The 16,625-nt window shown below is 42.4% G+C and overlaps 1 protein-coding gene across 6 annotated transcripts in view; it reads right to left on the bottom strand.

Annotated features, from left to right (window-relative positions):
• Positions 1-12,903: 12,903 nt before the first annotated feature.
• The window catches only part of SHOC1 (shortage in chiasmata 1), a 99,464-nt gene continuing 95,742 nt past the window's right edge, over positions 12,904-16,625 (bottom strand). For all 6 annotated transcript variants that reach the window (XM_073226215.1, XM_073226246.1, XM_073226253.1 and 3 more), the window contains 2 exons: positions 15,415-16,381; positions 12,904-13,148 (listed from right to left, as the gene is read on the bottom strand). In XM_073226215.1, the coding sequence (XP_073082316.1) occupies positions 13,048-13,148; positions 15,415-16,381 (1,068 nt within the window). In that variant the 3' untranslated portion in view covers positions 12,904-13,047. The remainder of the gene's footprint in view (positions 13,149-15,414; positions 16,382-16,625) is intronic.

Genomic DNA, 16,625 nt, shown 5'->3' with positions numbered 1-16,625 from the left:
CATTTTCTGCCATAGCAACATTTTGTGTCTGACAAAAAATCATTTTAAAGCTTTATGGATTTCTGTTTGCTTGTGATATTGAGTGTTGGAAATGGGAGGTGAGTTTTTATTTGTAAGTCCTTGTAGAATTTGTGAAAAACAGGTACATGTGTAACATGCAGAAATCTCTCAATTATTGGTGACATTTGTTCTTGAAATAGCTGTGTGTAAATCCATAAAGAAAGAAAGAAAATACCTTTGAGCTTAAGTAGTGTTACAATAGAGAATATAGAAGGGACTCCCTTAACTGGCCTCTGACCTGAATTCCTGGCATTCAATTACAATTCAGGTGTTCCTTTTCTAGCCCCTCTATTTGTTCCCTGAATCTGTTTCACCTTCTCTGAATGTCAGTTATCAATTTTCCTTTCTCTCCTTAATCTTCAATTTCTCTACTGAGTCCTTTCTCTCAGCATTTAAACATTCCATTCTCCATCTTAATAACAATAAGCACTAAAAAAATACTTCCTTTAAAAAACAAATTTCAGTTATACAAAATGAGTAAGTCCTAGAGATCTGTAGAGCACAGTGCTATGGTTAGTAATACTGTACTGTATACTTAAACTTTTTCTAAGAGACTAGATTTAATGTTAAGAGTGGTTATCATGGAAAATAATAAAGGGCAGGAGGAAACTTTTGGAGGTGAGGGATACATTTATGGCATAGATGTAATAATGGTTTCATAGGTGTATGCTAATCTGCCAACTCAGTTGTGTGCATTACCTATGTACAGACAAATAAAATCTCTTGTTTCCACTTCCTCCTTTGGCACAAACTCGATAAGCTAGTGCAAGAAAATTAGAGACATATTACTTATGAATATACCTGTATATGTCTTAAGTATAAGCAAATCGAATCCAGTACTATTTCAAGAGATGATAACAACCTGACAAAGCCAGTTCAATGTAAGCAAATCTGTCAACATAATTCATTACATGAATGGTTTAAAGAAGAGAATCTATGCCAACAAATCATTTGATAAATTTCAGTAGCTGTTGAGAATAAAAACTAAGTGGATTAATGAAATAGGAAGAAAAAAGAAAGATTATAAAGGCAGTTTATCACAACCAACAGCAAATTTCATACTACGTGGTGAAATGTGGAAGCATTCAGCAGATGAGGAACAAAATCAAGAGTACCTTTTTTATCATCACTGTTACTCAGCATTGCTTTGGAAGTCTTAATTAATGCAGTAGATGAAAAAATAAAATGATATAAACATTTTAGAAGAAATAAGAGTTTACATAATAAGGTTATGTAATTGTACACTTGGAAAACTCATGCAAGTATAGGAAATAAATATTTGAATTTGGAAGGCTGGTTGGATACAAAATATAGATAGAAAAATAAAAAGCATCTATATTGGCAGTAGCTAGTTAAAAATGGAAATGGAAACGAGTTCATTTCCACTTAGTGATAAAACTATAAAAAATAATTGAGAATATTAACAACAGTGCAAGAGTCAAAAGGTTTTATTGATGTTTATAGAAAACAGGGTCTAAATAAATTTCAAGATACTAAGACAATTTCATTAAAATAAAGTCTTAGGAAAATTCATTTATTAATTTAATGGAATTCCTATTTTATTTTTTGAGGGAAATGGATTAAATTTTCTAAAATTTCATATGGAAAAATCAAGTGTCCAAGAATAGTTTTTAAAACTGTGTGTATGTCTATGAAATATGGGAGGTTGAAACTTGTATTACTAGATATTAAAACTTACTTTGAAGCTGCTGAATAAAAACTGATTTTTTTTTTAAAGTTTTTAAAAAGCCCCCAAGTAATCAATATTGTTATGTTATAGGAATAGGCAAAGAGTTGACTGGATCATTATAGTTCAGAAGTAGGCTCGACTTTTTTTCTGACAGTCAGTGGGAAAGTATGGCTTACCTACTAAATGGTGCTGTCATTACTGGCTATCCAATTGGAAGGAAATAAAATTGGGCCTGTGTTATACTATGTAAAGAAAATTCCACATGGTCAAAGAAAGGTAATACAAAGCGTTAGAAGAAAATTATGAGAAGAATTGTATAATTTTAGGGTAAAAGAGGTCTTCCTAAGCAAGGCAGGAGACCCAGAAATAAAAAAAAAAAGTGTATACCTGATTGTCTTGCTAATGGGTTTCAGCCCCGGGCAAGTTCGCTATGGATTCAGTGTGACCAAAGAAATTGACAGCAAAACGTTCTTGGGGTGAAAGGGTTATACCCAAGTTTATTTCCAGGTAGCAGGTCAGTCACTAGAACCCCATTCACTCAGAGCGAGTCTGCAGGCAGCAAGCTGGTCTCTGCCTCTGGGCCCCTCTGCACAGTCGTCCTGCACAGTCGTCCCACACAGCCGGCCTCTGTCCTCGGTGCTGCCACCACTCCAGCCTCTGCTCTGCTCTCCTGCAGCCTTGCAGCCCTGCCACCGTGTCGTGCCCAGAGCACTGGGCAGAGCTCTTTATATAGAGTCAACAGCCATGTATTGCCTACAGGTGTGCAGTGAGCCAGTCAACCAGGGCCAGGAGAGAATCCTGGCCACAGGAACTCTCATTTTATCCACACTGACTGTCAAATTAAATAAATAATTTAACAAAGTATTGAATTAAAAATTCCTTTTTTTCTGGTAAAGTGCTGTTTTTTAATTTGCTCTTGAATGTGTAGGTCCTTTTGAGATCAGTGAACTTTCACCTTACAATATTCCTCCCCTGTGCCCCTGACCACTTTGGATCCACTGGCCACTTCTAGAAAAGCCCTATGAACTCTCCCTAGATATCCAAGGGGTACAGCTTGAGGAATGGGCATATAGCTCAAAAAGCAGCACCAGCTACAGAAGGCTTTCCCCAAAGCAACTCAGTTTGACCTGTAAGTTGCTTTGTCCCATCTTGGCCATGAATTCTCAGCTATGTCCTACCCACATTATTCCCTTGCTCCCCATGTGGTAAAAGTTTTAGAGTTAGAATCACAATTACCATCTTTAGAACTGAAGAGCCTCTGAAAGACCACTGTTTTCAATATTCCCACCCAACTTAATAGATGGGGAAACTATATCCAAGGTCACACAGCTCATAATTAGCAACACCAAAGTTGTGGTGTTCTGCATCTCAAATCAGATATCTTTCTCCCCTACCACCAAGAAAACCACCACCTGCCTTCAGCTGTAGGAACAACTGGAGCAAGCAGGCAGTCATGATCAGTACAGATGAGAAAGACCTGGCTAGAGGCCAGCTGACCCTGGCTGATCCCCACACACGTAATGAATCCCAGCACTTCTCAGTTTTCCCATCAGAACGTTGGCAGTGACAACCACCCTGCCAGGATTCTCCTAGCTAGCAGTGCTGAAACATGGAGGCGTGTTTACCCATGACCCCAAGCTCCTTACCCCTGTGACTAATTGTAGGGGAATCGTGATGAAGAGCGGCCTGCCAGCGTGGCAATACCGTTTACCAAACTGCTGCTTAATAAGACCCAACCCACACACTTAGGCTGATTTAGAATGGAGCCTCTTAGCAAATGTGGCTAAAATCTGCACTGGAAGAGACAGAAGGAAGCACACCCAGATGTCCTCCCAACAGAGCTCATAAGCATGCTTGGCATGAGGTGAACTGAGTCCAGGAGAAGAAACAGACTCTGGGAAAACACACAGGGTGGGGAGCAGAAGCTGCTGTGCGCCCTCCTGCCTACCTAACTCCTGACGAGACCACAGAAAGCTACGGATGTGTCCCCATCAAGATTTCAAGGAAGGCACAGCCTGTGCGGCTCAGAGGTAAGACGATAATCCAGGGACTTGTGGGTCTTAAAAGCCAAGAGAAAATAGAGTGTCTCAAACAGGAAGTGGGGGAGAGTGTGAAATGCTGTACAGAGTTCAAGACAGTTGAGGACTGGAAGGTATTCATTTGATTTGGCAACTGGGTGGTTACTGGTGACATTTATGAAAAACTACGGAGGACTGAAAATGACAGAAGAATCAATGACAAAGATCCTTGTTTAAAGAAACTTGGCTAATGAGGGAAAAATGTAAGAGGCAACAGACTAAGAAATTTTGTTTTAATCTTGGGGAGATCTGTGCTTGTTTGTAGGCTATGTGAAGGGAACCAATGGAAAGAGGTTGAAGACCCCAGGAATGGGAGCAGTGGGATAAGTGATGGAATAAAGTCTTAGATGGCACACAGCAGGATTCAAGAAATAGGGTGCCGGACAGGGACTGGAGGGAAGGAGTCGAGGCGTACAGACAGGTGGGAGGGGAAAGGAGCAAGTGCCCAAGGAAGTTCTTGCTTAAGGGTCTCTCTTCGGCGCAGTGGCAATGAGGCCAGTGATTTGCTGAGAGCCAGGATGGAGGCACGGACAGAAAGCAGAGTCACAACAAGTCAGAGATAGCCAATCAGTGCTGAGAGCCCAGCTGAGGCTGTCAACTATGAATCTCTCATGTTTAGCAGCCCAGGAAGAGGAAGTAGCAAATAAATCAATAAAGAAAATGGAGAATGGTCGACAGTTTCACCAAAAGTTGGAGGGGATGAGAAGGTTCAGAATGTTGATAAAAATGTCAGTGCCTGGTGGGGCCATGGGTTCAGGCTGGGGAGAGGAAGTCTGGGAGAAGACCGAAAGGGAGATCGGAGACAGCTGAGGGCGTAGAACTGGGTAAAGAAGCAGGTGATCTAAGTAAATGGCACTGAGAGGGTGGGAGAAGAGGAGCACAGGGGTGGGGATCCAGGAGGAGCCACGTCTCAGTTCACAAGTTCAGAAGTGAAGGCTGTAGAGGTGACATCATGGGGTGAGACAGGGAGCAGAGAAGAGCCCAGGGACAAACAAGGAGGGGCCTAGGTCTTAGGAGCAAGGCGAAGACCTACTGCCAGAAATGGGTATATGGAGCCAGCCTGCTGGGACTGATGGCAGGCCTGCGTGGAGCAGAGCCTAGAGAGGGTCTGGTGGCTGTTGCTCAGGGAGCAGGTACCTAGAGAGGGTGTGTAGTTGGCAGTTGCTAAAAGGAATGGCCAAACCACCCATATTTTGGAAGAGTGCTCTGCCAGTTCATCTTGCACCAATTTTTCCATGAAAATCCCCTTTTTACCCACTGAATCTACTCCACTCTTCTGTTCCTCAGCACACACAGGGAGCCCAATTTCTCCCCTAGAATGGCGTTCTATACTGCCAGAATCCAGAACTCATTGTATTTCCATTTCATGACTTTGTCGAGGGCCAAAGGACTCGACTAACTTGAAAATGAGGCCATTATAGGAGTAACTCAAAAGCAGGACTAGCTCAAATGTTAGCAAAGAGCCACTGAAGTCTGTCACTCAACTAGTAGCTTCTTAATTTCTAAAAAGTTATGTACCTAACAAATGGTGCTGGCATTATTATTGGCTGTCCATTCGGAAGGAAATAAATTTGGGCCTGTGTTATACTATGTAAAAAAAATTCCAAATGGTTAAAGAAATGTAATACAAAAGTATTAGAAGAAATTTTGGAGAATTATGTACCTTTAGGGTAAAAGATATCTCCCTAAGCAAGGCAGGAGACCCAGAAATCAAGAAGTGTATACCTGATCATACCAAATTAAATTTAAATAATTAAACAATTTAAATAGTTTAACAAAGTACCAACTTAGAAACTCTTATATGACAGGAAATCATAACAAACCAAATAAAAAAGCAAAAGAAAGAAAAACAAGTATTTTTTTAGCCCTCATTGTGTATTGCCGGTTGGCACTCTCTACCCACTCCACCCAGGCTATCCCGTTCATTAAAATGGTTGGATCCTTTATTTTAGAGTGGACTTATCTGGGGAGAATAATCAGGCTCCTAGCGTGAGAGGCATGGGGTGGGCCACCTTGGTGTACAGAGTCTCAGTGGCAAGGGAAGGAGTATCGTCCATCCATCCACAGTTAGAAGGGACAGCTGATGTTCTGGTGAGGCCTTCAAAGTTTGGGCTGGGCCTAAGAACTTGGGGTAAGGCTGCTCAAAAGCCTACAAAGGAGTATCGCTATCATCAGCAGTGGGTCTAAGGGCAAGAACTCCCCTTAGAATGTGAAAAACCTCATAGGGAAATGCCCTCAGGAAAAGAACTAAAGTTTTCTTTGCAAGGATGTTGGCTGCTTCCAAACAATTCCATCTGATGGGGCTTTTGGGAGAGGATCTTGGAAGCTGGACTGACACTTGGTCTCCTAACAAGAGCCTATCTAGACACTTCAAGCTTCTCCTTATGGACCAGCCCAACCAGTAACATAACAGTTGTTCCCTGAGAGTGCTCTGATGTTGCAGAGCTCACATCCTTTATCCTTGCACCGAGGTTCCCAAAACTAGACTTGTCACCCAGTAGTACATCTGATGGACAGCAGCATTAGAGAACCCCCCCTTCTCCACTGGCCCAGGCAGACTGTGTGCATGAACAGCAAGCCTTTCTGAGAAGTGCAGCAGGAGGACTCAGATGCTTGTACTCCATTTGGTGGTAGCTTAGCACAGGGCTGGCCGAATCTAAGGCCTGTGAAGAGATTCCTCTCCTGTGGCGTCTGATTATAGAAGGGATAAAGGAAATCTGCAAGCTGGCCTCACCTTGGTTTAGGAGCAATCCTGCGAAAACTTAGAGAGTAAAACAGAAATTCCAATTAGATTTCCAGAAATAGTTGCTCTTTAAAGTCTCCACCCCCTACATACCCAAGTGAAAGTGAACATTAAAATATAAAAGTGGAGTAGAAAGAGGAGAGTAAGAGGCGGTACAAAGTCGAGTTAAGCCTGATTCAAAAAGGAGGATGTTATTAGGTGTCGGACACAGCAGAGAGGTTCCCCTAGGTGATGTCTCAATGTCCTTTGAATCTGAGAAGGTAGAGGTCAATTTTAGTTAGTAATAGGGTAATAATTTCAAGCCAGAAAGGAGTATGTCTGTGGTCTTTGATTGTTTTTTTGCTTGTGTACCACATAAAATTATGTCAAAAACTTGTGTACCTCCATTTTAGAGTTGACATATAAACATTTCATCATAACTTTGAATAGTTGCCAAGAATATAATTTTATTAGAAATTCTGACATTTAAAAATAAAGTGATTATGTCTTTCTTTTAAATGTATTCAATGAAATACAAATACCATATGAATTAGAAACCTACAATTACTCATTTAAAAATATAGAAACTATTCTTCAAAAATATTGTACCAGCAATATAAGAAAGTGTTGTCTCTCCAAAATACTAATGCTGGATATTAAAAATTCTCAAAAACTTTGCCAATCTGATAGGTGAAAAAACAGCACCTTAAAGTTTAATTTGCAGCTGCCTAAAAATTAATGAAGCTTCATATTGTTTCAAATGCATTTACTGGCTATTTTTGTTTCTTCTATGAAATATCTATTCATATATTTTGCCCATGCCTCTATTAGCTTGTCTTTTTCCTATCAATTTGTAGGCATTCTTTATGTATTAGGAATATAAACCCTTTTTCTATTATGTGGTTGCAAATGCCTTCTCTTAGTAATTCATGTTGAAATTTTGTTTATGAACACAACACTTTAAATTGGAAGTTCTCTAACTTCAGTTTTACCCGAGGTTTTAACCTTCTTAGTGGTGGAGGATTAACTGTGGAGTTTACTTCTTGACTCAAAGGGTCAGATTGAGGTGGAGTTGCATGAAAAAGGCTTCCTGGGGGAAAGCTGGGAGGCAGCTGGCTCTTCAGGAGAAAACTAAATAAGACTTTTGTATGCATACAATTAAATTTCCTATTTCTCTCTAAAAAAAAAGAATGTGGTGTTAGGTGTGAAGGGCCCCCACCCATAAGATGGCAAACTCACCCCTCGCCCCCCCTAATCCCAGCACCTAGCCAATAGCCACCAGCCCCGTAGAAGTGACACCTCAATCAGGTCATGCCCCTTCCTATATAACCCAGTACCTTTCCCTAATACAGTGGAATTCTCCGGTGAATTGCTACTGTGTGTCACTCCTTTCCTTTCATTGGTGCCGAAACCTGGGAGACGGGACACCCCAACTGGGCCCTGTCTTCCCTCCGACACCAGCAGCAGCTTGCCCTCATCCTCTTTTTCTGGCGCTGGCTCCACACACTCACCACTCCTCTCTGGCCTTTGGGTAAGTTTTCCCCCGGAGTGGGCCACTCTTCCCCAAGCTATCGCAGCGCCATTGACCGTGATCATCCAGCAAAGCCCTGATGCTTGGGGACGAGGAGAGAACTCTCCCCACCTCAGGCCTTCACGGCTGCGGCGGACCCTCAGGCCCCCCCTCCAACAGCCATAAATCCCCGCCTCAGGCCTTCACGGCTGTGGCGGACCCTCAGGCCCCCCCTCCAACAGCCATAAATCCCCGCCTCAGGCCTTCACGGCTGCGGTGGACCCTCAGGCCCCCCCTCCAACAGCCATAAATGAGGTGACTCCTTTGTGGGTAAGAACGCTCCCTCTTCCCCCCCCATTCTGTTCCGTCCGCCGAAATCCATTCCGTCCGCCAAAAATTCCTAGTACTAGGTACCTCGTGACTCCAGCACTCTGCCTTCTTAGGGAAATCTGGGTGACGACCCACACTTTCTAAGAAATTCCGACTCGTATACGAGTTTCCGCAGACCACCAAGGATCATCGGGGACACCCTTTGTCTCCTTGCGGTCTGCTCCCAGTCCAAGGATCTCCGTTCGTCTTCCCCTGTTTGTCTCCTTCTCTGTCCTTTAGCCATGGGAGCCTCCTCATCCCTCCCTAAAGATTCACCCCTTGAATGCCTGCTCAAGTATCTAGCCACCCTCTCCCTGACACCTGATATAAAACCAAAACTTCTCCGTAAATACTGCTCCCAAGATTGGCCGACATACCCCCTAGACAATAACAACCAATGGCCTGCAGGGGGAACTCTTGATCCTAACATCACTCGCGATCTCTTTAACTACTGCCAGCGCCTGAAAAAATGGAAGGAGATTCCCTATATTGAAGCTTTCTGCCTCCCGCCTCCCTCACCGCCACCGCCTCCTCCCACCCACCCCACCTCCCCCAAGTTCTCCTAGCCTGCAAGTCGTCTCCCCCGCAGAAGCCTCCCGTTCACTCCCTTCCCCCTCCTCCTCCCGTCCCCCTCGCCGCCGCTGCCTCCTCCTCCCCCCAAGTTCTCCTAGCCTGCAAGCCATCTCTCCTGCAGAAGCCTCCCGCCCACCCTCTTCCCCCTCCTCTCCTACAACAGCTCCTCCCCCTTCCTCCACCACCACCGCCACAGTCCTCCCCCACCATCTTCTCCCCCATCTCACCTCTGCCTTCGTCCCCCTCACCTGCCCCTCCCCCGCAGATTGAGCCTGAGCCTTTCAGCCCCCTTTAACCAGGTCCCGGGGGCCTCCTCCATCTTTGCCCTCATCACCTGTTTCTCCCCCACAGACTGAGCCAGAACCCTTCAGTCCCCCTCAGACTCGGTCTGAGAGCCTCCCAAAATTATCGCCCCCCTCCGGGACATAGCTTAGACAGACTCACTCAAGCCCTATTACAGTATACCAGCCTGGACCCAGAAACACCTGACGGAAGACATGTCCTTATGACATACTTCCTAGCTCAAAGCTACCCCGATATTAAAGCTAAACTCAAAAAGTTAGAACAGGGCCCCGCTACCCCACAGACTGAGATCCTAACAGTGGCCTTTAAGGTCTTCCATAACCGGGAAGAGGAGAAAGAACGCGTAAACAAAAAGCTGATCAGGCCAATTTCCAAATGTTGGCCCAGCTGATAAAACCACAACCTGGGCGCCCCTCTACAAACAAGCCCCCCCCCCCCAGGAGCTTGTTTCAAGTGTGGAAAAGGACATTGGTCAAGGGCGTGCCCCTCCCCCAGATCTCCTACTACCCCATGCCCCAGATGCCACAAAAAGGGCCACTGGGAGTCTGATTGCCCAACCACCCGAAGGGGAGGCTGGACGAACAACCGCCATCCTAAGCCTGCCGTAGTGGAGCTGGCAGAAGAAGATTGACAGGGCTTGGGGGCTTCTCGCCCAACCATTTCCATCACCAAACAGGAGCCCAGGGTTACTTTAATAATAGACGGGATGGTTGCCCCATCTCCTTCCTCCTAGATACAGGAGCCACCTTCTCAGTCTTGCGAGAATACCGGGGCCCTACCACGCCTGCCATTACTCCTATAGTCGGGGTAGGAGGAAAACAGATTTTCCCATTAAATCCCCCCCCTTTTATGCACAATCCAAGACAATCCCATACCTTTCTCCCACTCCTTCCTGGTTATGCCCCAGTGTCCCATCCCTTTACTAGGATGGGACATCCTTTCTCTCCTCCACGTTTCCATAACTATATCCACTCCCACAGCCCCCAGTACTCCCTTTCTGATGGCCCTCATAGCCGACAACCCCCCTCTACCCAATGAAAGCTCCGGTTCTGCCCTCATACACCCTGTAAATACCAAAGTTTGAGACATTACAAGCCCCTCCGTGGCTCTATCTCCTCCTGCCTCTATCAAATTACGTGACCCCTCTCAGTATATCTGTCAGGCCCAATACCCGCTAACCACTTCAGCCCTCATAGGCCTCCAACCCATCATTCAAGATCCCTTAAACAAAAATTACCTCAGACCCACTCACTCCCTGTTTAATACCCCCATATTAGCTGTTAAAAAAAAACCAATGGATCTTTCTGCCTTGTCCAAGACCTTCGCCTCATCAACATGGCCTCCTTTACCGCTCTCTCGCTTTTTTTCCTCATTCCTATTGTCTTCCCCGCCACCCCAGCCTCCTTTGTATAGCGATTCAAAGTCAGACAGACTTACACACAGCATCAAACAAAAGTTACTGCCCTCATTGCCACATCAGACTGCCCTCTGAAAAGCTGCTCTGAGCCTTTATACCTCCACTTTCCTCCCTCCACCGAAATGTTCATCACCTTTATTCTCCCTACCTCTGCTTCCTCTATGACCAAAAACAAGCCTATTGCAGGCGATGGCAAGACACCTACAGGGGATGTCCCTACTGGTCTTGCGCCATTCACTACATGGGTAACTCCCGGTACCCACAGTATTACTCCTACAACCATTTCATAAAATATCCCAACAGCTCATTCTCCTTATCAATCCCAGACCCTGGGACTCTCGATGGGCCGCCGGGGTCACAGCCTCAATTTACTATGGGGGAATCCTCAACCCCCCACAGTACCCTTCATATCTCTCGAGAGTATGTTCCCTCTCACTCCCAGATCTCTCAAGTTGCATCAGATATCGAACATTCCGAAAAAGTCATTATCCAAACTCTTGACAGTGCCTCTTCATCTTCCTATCCCCGCCCCTCTTCCAATTTCTCCTACTCTTGGTTACAGCTCATTCAAGAGACCACCATCTTTCTCAACCACACCCTCAACACCACCAATTGTTTCTTGTGCGCATCACTACAGCGCCCACTGCTGGCCGCCGTGCCCCTTAATATTTCCAACTACTCCTTCCATGCAGAAGGACAACCCCTCCGTCCCCTGGCAGACATACCCCTATGGGAACCAGAATACGCAGATAATCTCACCATCCACCACTGTGTAGGCCCAACTTCACCCCCCTCCAGCGCACTTCACTGCCTCTCTATCTACACCCCTACCTCCAGCTCTAAGACTTTCAAGCAACCGGGGCACTTCTTTCAGTGTAATGGCAGTCTTTCAACTCACTGCCTCCCAACTCCAGCACACCCTGCGTTCTCGTCACCCTAATCCCACAGCTTACACTTTACAGCATGGCAGAATTCCTTGAGCTCCAACCTCTGCCCTTGCGCACAAGAAGGGCTGCTTTCCTTCCCATTATAGTCGGTATTTCCCTAGCCACCTCAGCCATTGGGGCAAGATTTTCAAGGGGAGCCTTGGGTCACTCTCTGTGGGCAATTAGAAATCTCAACGCTAAACTTGAGGGGGCCCTGACATCCACTGCCAATGATTCCCTGGCCTCTCTCCAAAGACAGGTCACTTTGCTAGCTAAGGTCACCCTTCAAAACCAGTGGGCCTTAGATCTGCTTACAGCCGAAAAGGGCGGCACCTGCGTCTTCCTCCGGGAAGAGTGCTGCTATTACATCAACGAATCTGGCATTGTAGAAACTGACATCACCAAACTCACAGACCTTGCCTCCAGCCTCCACTCTGCTTCCAATTCCAACCCATTCTCTTCAGTACTAACAAAGCCCCTCCTTACCTGGCTCTGGCCCATTGCAGGCCCCACAATAATCATTCTTCTTGCCTGTCTCTTCTTACCCTGTATAATAAAGTTCATCAAAATCCCAAGTCGGAAAAATCTCTAATCGAACTTTCAACCAGCTTTTACTCAGGAACTACCAGCTTTTAGCCACAGAAGATCCCTCACCCTCACGTAACCTCCTCACCACACGCTGAGATGGACCCCTCTCTCCACTAGAAACTGTTCCTGGAAACAATGGCTGCAGATGTCTGGCACCCGTATCCTCTTGGCACCATTGGAATCAACAAGTCCTCGACCTATGGTTACAGGGAACCTTCATTGATTTCCAACCTGAAGAAGTCCACATCTACTCATCCTTACTGTGGGGAGTCCTATCAACCCTTTCCTCCCAATCCTCAAGCCCTTACTCCCTTTTCCATCCCTGTTCAGCAGGAAGCAGTCAGAGAGAAAGCAACGTCCACAACCCCATAGAGGAGAAAGGGGGGAATGAAGGGCCCCCACCCATAAGATGGCAAACTCACCCCTCGCCCCCCCTAATACCAGCACCTAGCCAATAGCCACCAGCCCCGTAGAAGTGACACCTCAATCAGCTCATGCCCCTTCCTATATAACCCAGCACCTCTCCCTAATAAAGCGGAATTCTCCGGTGAATTGCTGCTGTGTGTCACTCCTTTCATTTCAAGGTGAATCTGTGGGCTCTTTGCATCTTATCACAACTATGCTAATTTGGATATTGGACTTACAAAAAAGCAAACTGGATGGAATATACATTATGAAAATTTAATATAGAAATGGGCGAACATCTAAGAATGATTACATTTTCTTTAATGTATGAGTAAATTTAAATCATTTTGTTACTGGGTGATCATCAAAAACAGTGGAATGTGGTGTGCAACACTGTTTCTCTTTTTCAAAAAAACCTCAGACGAGTTTGTCCATCAGCTCTACCAGGGACTTTTTCATACACTAGACGTCTTTTTTTGAATTGTGGTAGTTGAGAGTGCATGAAATCTGTTAAAAGGAGAAAAAAGACTATTTTATTGCTGATAATAATCAAGTGCAGCTATTTTTTCCCCCAGCTTTTCAAGTGGATCCTGTTTGTTCATCATCTATCTACAAAGTGCTACAATTTCCAAATTGGAATAAAATAGTGACTATTAAAAATTACATTATTTAGTATAAATGTACCTGTACCTAATGGTCTAGGGCTAATTAATATTATGTACACATATTTGTATGCTTTTTCCTTGCACCAATAATTAAATCTCCCTGGATTTAGGACTCTTGATTTTAGTTTTTCCCCCATTAAGCATGCTCCTTAATCCATATCTGTAATGTTATTGAATTTACCCTGAGCTCGATAAATGATAGATGGTGATCATGTGTGGACTCACCTTATATGACTGTATTATATATGACATATTAACCTGAAAAGCCCTAGATTTGGATACTTACAGAGGTCGATAGATTAAATCAGCAAAAAAGGAGGTAAAAATTTTTTTTTAAGTTTTGTGAACCTTCCTGGGGACATAATCTCATAATTGCAAGAGTTGAATGCCATCATAAGCAAATTAATAAAGCAATACAGTAGGTAATTTTATAGAGATCACAAATACACACCTACAGGACAAATGGAAAATTATTTTGAGGTTATGCCAAGGTTAAGTTTTCTAGGTTAAGTTTTCTAGGGTACTCATTGTATCAGTATGCATTCTGGAAGTATTATATCTTAAACAATGTATCTGGAGGTAATGATGTGCTAAGAAAACCAGTAAATGTTGCCATTGTGATTATGAAGATGCTAACATCAAAGATTCATGTGAACTGTTGGAAAGTGAAAAAAAGCAGTATATCTAAGCCAACATTATTTACATATGATCAAAAATATATTTATAACTAAGTTAATGAATTAAAATGTAGGTAGACATTTGGCTAGTCCGTCTATATCCCTAACAGCTTAAATATTAACATTTATTTATTTATGAGATCTTTATTGAAAAGTGGGAGGATTATCTTGTACACTGAGTGCCCTGTGTTCAAGGATATATATAGTCATATGCATGCTTAGCTTATTCCAGGATGGAAAAAAGATGGAACTTTTCTCCAGTTCACTTATGAAGCAGGAATAACTTTCATATGAAAATATGACTGAGAACAAATAAACAACAGGTTAATTTCATCATGAAAGTAGAGATGAAAATCATAAATAAATATTAGCGATCAAATCCAACAGCCTATTCAAAGAATCACTCCTCAAAAACCAATTCGATTTATTACAGGAATGGCAAAAATGATTTAATATTAGTTAAACCTGTAAATATAATCCTTGACACTAATAGGTCGATGGAGAAAACATATTTGATTTTCCCCAATAGGTGTTAAAAAGAATTTGCATAAAATTCAGCATCTATTCCTCATGAAAGTTCTTACAAAGCTGTGGTTAGAATACTTCCCATTAAAATAAGGAACAAAACAAGTTATGATCATTAAATTGGACCAAATCCAAGTTTGTGAGTTCTGGAGCTTATACAGTTTGGGAATGCAAGGTTTTTTGAGCCCCTCTCAGGTCGCACAAAGGGTCACGCAAAAAGAGGAGTTTTGAAACTTAAGCTTCTTCCCTCCCTTGTACTCTCCTTAATGTTAAGGCTACATATGTAAGACCATTAGAACTTGATATTTTGTTCTAGAGGCTCAAGCCAAAGCAGTAAGAAATGACACAGAAAGAAAAGGTCTAATTACCAGAAATGAGAAAATTAAATTGTCCTTTTAAAAATTGATATGATTAAATGTTTGGAAACATCAATTGTAAAATAGAGCTAATAGGTAGTATTTGTTCAATGTCAGAATAAAATAACCTACATAAAAGGCCTAGAATGTCACCTGGTAAATAATAAGCTCTTAATAAATGTTAGGTCATTAAATATCTCTGCCTAACAAAGAGGCTAATTTTCTAATTCACCGATTTTTCTTTTTAGTCTTTGTTAATTTTAGTCTTCTGCTGTACTTAGATTTGTTCTGTGTTTTTATTTTTAACTTAACTTGAATGCTTCACTCATCTAAAGGTACAATAATTTGATTAACTTACCTCATCTAAAGGTACAATAATTTGATATATTTTATTTGCATTTATTTTCTTAGAAGTCTATAATTAGGATTTTGATTTTCTGTTTGAAATTAAAGTGTAGTAATTAAGCATCTTAAAATTTTTTTTCTGAGATGATTATATATTTTAAAACTATATTTAAGCATAGTTTTATCAACTATTGGATGGTGTTACCTGTTAATGATTTCTTGTCTCCTGAGTCAGATGAAGATTCAGAGGGCCTTTTCTGTCCTAAACTTTTTCCAGCTTTTTGGTGGAAATAAAGACTGTTGAATTCTTTTTGATTTATGTTAGAATCAGAAGCACAAAATAGATCCAAACTGGGGACAGACGGTAATTCTCTACAGAAAGTCTTTTCAGTCCCAGCACTTGAACTTTCATGTATGAAGCTGTCTGAATCAACTGATAGACATTTTTGCTGATTAGTGAATAAGTTATCTTTCTGAGAGTACCGTTTGTCACTTGTAGTCTGCTTTGCGCCATACTGTAAATTGAATAAGTGATTCTGTTGTTCCCACACATTTTTCTTGAAGTTCCAGTGAAGAGGAGATTGTGAGCCCTCTAATGAAAAGATAGGGGCAGATACTTCTTTATTTATAGGTCCTTTTGCTTCAAATGTTCCCTTTTTCTGACAGTTTTTAAAATTAGGGGCAAATTTCTTCTGAGTATCAATTGGTGATATTATGGTTTCACAATTCATTTGTGTTAGACCCAAAGAAAATACATCTGTCAGTGGCTCATTCTTGTTTAGAAAGGAGTTACCTTTTGCATTTCTTGATTCTGTATTTCTTAGGAAAAGATTATTCTGCACTATGATACGGTTACAACTGGAGTCTTCCTGGTGGTTAATCTGATTGTAAGAAGTCACAGGTGGTAAAATGCCTGGCATTTCTCTGAGTTCCATAAGGGAAGAGTTGTACTTTGAAGTGGTATTTGTATCTTCATGCACTGTCCCTCCTAAGTCTGAATACTGGAAATAGTCATTTTGTTCTTGAATGGCAGAGTTCGAAAAACCAGAAGCTGAATTCTGAGAAGTAAAGGTACTAGTCTGAGTCCTACTTTCCTGAGGTGATGACATTTGAGGTGATTTTGTTATTGAAGAAGAATTAATCTTGAATAAGGAAGTGATGCTACAAAAATCCTAAAAATTTTTTAAAACAATAAAATACAAATACAATATAAACATTAATCAAGTAAATATAAGTAATGATGTTTATCTAAATAGACAGAGGCAAATATAAATAAGTAGTCCATACTTAGGTATTATACTGATCCATGCAATAAGAACATAATATATTTAGGTTCCATTAAAGGAAAAACTTATTGTAATTTGCATCTATTTTCTAGTCACTTATAGTAGAATTTTTAGTTAAACAAGTTATATG

This window comes from Manis javanica, chromosome 2, assembly GCF_040802235.1.
Source record: "Manis javanica isolate MJ-LG chromosome 2, MJ_LKY, whole genome shotgun sequence".
Classification (NCBI taxonomy): domain Eukaryota; kingdom Metazoa; phylum Chordata; class Mammalia; order Pholidota; family Manidae; genus Manis; species Manis javanica.
Note: the sequence above shows the minus strand (reverse complement) of the source record. Positions and strands in the feature narration are given on the sequence as shown.